Raw genomic sequence first — 4,146 nt, 5'->3', positions numbered from 1 at the left:
AAGTGATTTCCTTTAGCATCAACTTTCAATGAAAATATTAATGTGTCTTGCTCGCCATTGTGCTTATAATTTGCTTCAATCAGCCCACCCAATTAAATGACAAGGAATAGAGTCCTTTCATGTGAAAGGCCACAAAAGTTTGATTTAGTAGTAATGATATTCAGCCAACATGTTTCCATTTCACAAAATTGATAAGCTCAATTTTTTAAGCATGCTTAGTACATGTTTCTTCCTGTAATATTCAACCATCAAATACAGAGGCATAGCCAGATCTAAAGAAGTTGAAACACATGCTTAGTAATTGAAACAGTCTTGGTGAAAGTTGAAAGCCTTCTTACCTCATGCATTCTATGTACAACAAATAATAACAATGATTATGATGATGGCGATGATGATAGTAGGAAGAAGAATATCAAATGTTATATTATTAGTTGTGTTAGTACCAAATGAGAAGGCAAGCATGACTGGGGTAAATATGGTGATGGTAAGCATGAATTGATTACTAAAATGTACTAATACAAACAACAAAAGTGAAGCTAGCATTCTTGATGATTAGGACAACATGAAACAAAAGAATGATGGTGTAGCAACACAACTCACTACAGCATAATACTAAATTCAGGCTAAAGTATATCCTGATCATTTGCAAATCTTATCACCAGACCTAAGTTTTCCTTACACCATTTAAGTTCTTATGAAACTATATACCAAAATAATTTGTAAGTAAAAGGCAAAACAAGTAAAATAATAACAAACAGATAGCAAGGATGCTGTCAAACCAAACCTTCTTCATCTTCTTGCCCAACCCGATTAATTCCTCCAAGGACTTTATATGCCTCAGAATGCACTGAATCTACCCTCATGGAATAGATCTTAACCCCAGCTTCAAGAGTACAACTTGCCTACAGTCAAGTGAATCACATATAACTTTATACAAACGGTACATATGCACATATACCCAAAAGACAGTGAAAAGAAACACAAACACAATCATGAAAGATGCTCATGCAACCATCCAGCTTAAAGGTCTGAATTTTCTTCCTTCTATTCCCTCTATTCTTGTTTTCAAAATTCATAACCTAAAAATTAGGTCCAGTAATTCCAGTTACCGACAAAAGTGAGACTCTCAAAATGTTCCAGTTTATTACCTACAATTCCAATTACAGACCAAATTGAGCCTCTCAAAATGCTTCTGTATTTAATACCCCCAAATCCAGTAAGTATTAGCAACATACAGACCAATTCCAAGAAGAAAAACAGAGAATTTTCTTTCTTTGTACTTAATATATCCATTACTGTAGAAAACAAGAGAAATCCTGTCCGAAAATAGATACATAATTATACCTTCTGAAAGTTGGTCTCGGTGTCATTTTCTTCCTCGACCTTAATAATCTCGCAGAGATGATCTATTAAATTCAGCTCCCATGTATTTTTCTGATTAATTTTCTGTAATCCGAAACGCACAAGTTAAAGATATTCGGGAACAAATGAGGTCAGAAAATGTAAAAAAAGAAAGTGAAACTTAAACCCGGACATTTTCACTGGCGAGTTTGATGCAGTTGTGAAACAACTCAAGAATCTGTTCTTTTCCGAGACATGGGTCGACTTCAGAGGTGACGGAGGTGGTATGGACAGTAGGCTTACGTCGGATGGCGGCGGCGCGTGCCGCACGCGCCTGAGCGCGTTCAAGTTTGTCGTCATTGGAGCCAATGAAGAATGGGCTCTTCGTAGGGGAAAATGGAGCCCTAGATTTGGGATTGGGGCTTAGGGTTTCAGCCATTTCCGGTTGCTACCAGAGCTCAGAAATTCCAGAGTCTGCAGGGAAATTGAGAGAAAAAGGGTTCAGCTTTTGAAATGGTTTTTGAAAATGAGTCGTTTCCCTCCAAAGTTTGAGTTTTGGGGTGGGTTCGGATACTCACGTGTAATGGCCTGCGATCTTTCATGGGGTAAAATTGTAAAACTAGCCCCATAGTTTAGGATTATTCCTTATCTGATTTCATATTTTATGTGATTTTAAAATTAACCCCATATTTTGTTAAAATTATAAAAAGAGTCAAAAAAATGTTGCAAATCGACCTTTTTTGCAACATGTGGGACCTTTCTTGCAACGTGGTAATTTTTTTTGAAATATTTTTGGACTCTTTCTGCAATTTTTAACAAAATCTAGAATTAATTTTAAAATTTGAGTCAATTATTAAATCATCATAAACTATGGAGTCATTTTATTATTTATGCATAAACAGCACACTCGATACACGAGTTTAAATTTATTTTATGTGAAATTTAAAAATATTTATGTATTTTGTATTTTTATTATGACTAGCACTACAAAAAAATGCGGAATTTATGATGGATTTTGGAACAGTTATTTTATTATTTGGCACGGTTAGAATTGGAAAAATTATTTTAGACCGAATTTTGGAACGATTTATAAACCGTCACTGCATAAGGCGTTACGAATATTTAGAAATGGTTGGTTTAGGACTGTTCTAATTTGGCACGATCATTGTAACACATTGATGGTGACCGTTCCTAATATTGAATTTTGACTAAAAATTCTTTTTTTTAATTGGAACTGATTGGATAACATTTGGAATGGTTATATAACTTATTTTGAATTACTTTTCGAATGGTATTTGTGATACCATGCCTTAGTTTTGGAACTATTTTAATTTGTGTTGATGAAATATTTATAAAGAATCATTGGAATGATTTGGTTGTCAATTTTTGAAATAGTATTAGGCACGGTTTAATTTAGGAATGGTCAAATATTAAACGATCATTCCTAAATTTGAATTTTCTCCACTTTTCATTTGGCGTCAATTGAAAATTGTCTGGAATTTCTCTAGGCACGGTCAATTTATTATGACCGTTCCTAATTTTTTAATTTTTCTCATTTTTTTAAATAATTTTGTAATAGTTTCAAGAATAATTTTATTTATTTGTTTGTTCCTAGTGTTAAATTTAACAATATGTGCGTACCACGAGAAACGCTTACAATAGAAATGATTTTTATATTGATCGAAATTATTTAGAACAATTGTGGAATGGTTGTTTTTATTTATAACTGTTCCTAAATATAACAAATATTTTTAAGAAAAAATATAATTAATCAGTAATTTTTACATAAATATTTACAGATGTCTAATTACAGGAATACTGAACTTTCAATCATAATCATTGTTTTCTTCAATCTCGTAATCCTCGTTAAAGATATCTTCGTTAGATTTGTCATCAAATTCACAATGCGCCGAGGGGAGATGTACCTACTCCTTGTTGATTAGCAATAGAAAGCTCAACGACTAATTGTATACCATTTGGGTCATTCAGTTCATAATTATATTTGTCCATCACAACTTGTAGAGTAGGTATTGTCTCATCTTCTTGATATGTAACTTCAATCCATCGAGAGTTATCAATGACTTTCCTGGCTTTTGTTTTGCAGACAGCCATCCAGTCCATCGAAGTTTTCAAATAATTTAAATTTTAACAATAATTAAATTTACACTTTCACATATTTAATATTTTAAGTTTTTTTTATATTTTATGTGCTATATCATCTAATTATATTATTTCATTCACATGTTATTATTTGATTAATTAATAAATTAAGTATTTTTTACAATCATGCAAGTTTAATTATTGTATATGAATCAATAATTATATTACTTAGTAGGAGCATTATATAAATTAAATATATTTTTATAATATTTTTAAAAATATAAATATGAAGTATTAATCGAAATAAAATTTATGAATTTTTGTGGAAAAGTAATTAATAGTGACAAACGACAAATGGAATAACAAGCAAAATGATAGTATCTTTTTAACACATATGGACAAACCAGTCTTTCATCAATTAAGTTTATTTTAAAAGTCATTTTTCTCCGAACACTATTCAATTTAGCTTTGATCTGCTTTTCACTTTTTTACAATTACTATTCACTTTTCCTTCTGCTATAACTTTCAACTTTTTTGACAAAATCACTTCGTTAAAAGCAGAAGTTTTTGCAAACACTCTCTATAAGAGGGTAGTCCGAGATGTGCCTCATTTATGACCGTCATCCCTAGTCTCATTAGAGCACTAGCTAAAATTTTAGACTTTGTACCACCTCGTTAGTGCATCGATATTGCTTACGTCACGTG

General features: G+C 31.8%; 1 protein-coding gene across 1 annotated transcript in view; it reads right to left on the bottom strand.

The window, feature by feature from the left end:
- LOC105178482 (condensin complex subunit 2) overlaps positions 1-1,900 on the bottom strand; it is a 6,293-nt gene extending 4,393 nt beyond the window's left edge. Inside the window, exons 1-3 of the mRNA XM_011101963.2 lie at positions 1,535-1,900; positions 1,345-1,446; positions 785-902 (exon numbers count right to left, since the gene is read on the bottom strand). Of these exons, the coding sequence (XP_011100265.1) occupies positions 785-902; positions 1,345-1,446; positions 1,535-1,780 (466 nt within the window). The 5' untranslated portion in view covers positions 1,781-1,900. The remainder of the gene's footprint in view (positions 1-784; positions 903-1,344; positions 1,447-1,534) is intronic.

This window comes from Sesamum indicum, linkage group LG16, assembly GCF_000512975.1.
Source record: "Sesamum indicum cultivar Zhongzhi No. 13 linkage group LG16, S_indicum_v1.0, whole genome shotgun sequence".
Taxonomy (NCBI): Eukaryota; Viridiplantae; Streptophyta; class Magnoliopsida; order Lamiales; family Pedaliaceae; genus Sesamum; species Sesamum indicum.
Note: the sequence above shows the minus strand (reverse complement) of the source record. Positions and strands in the feature narration are given on the sequence as shown.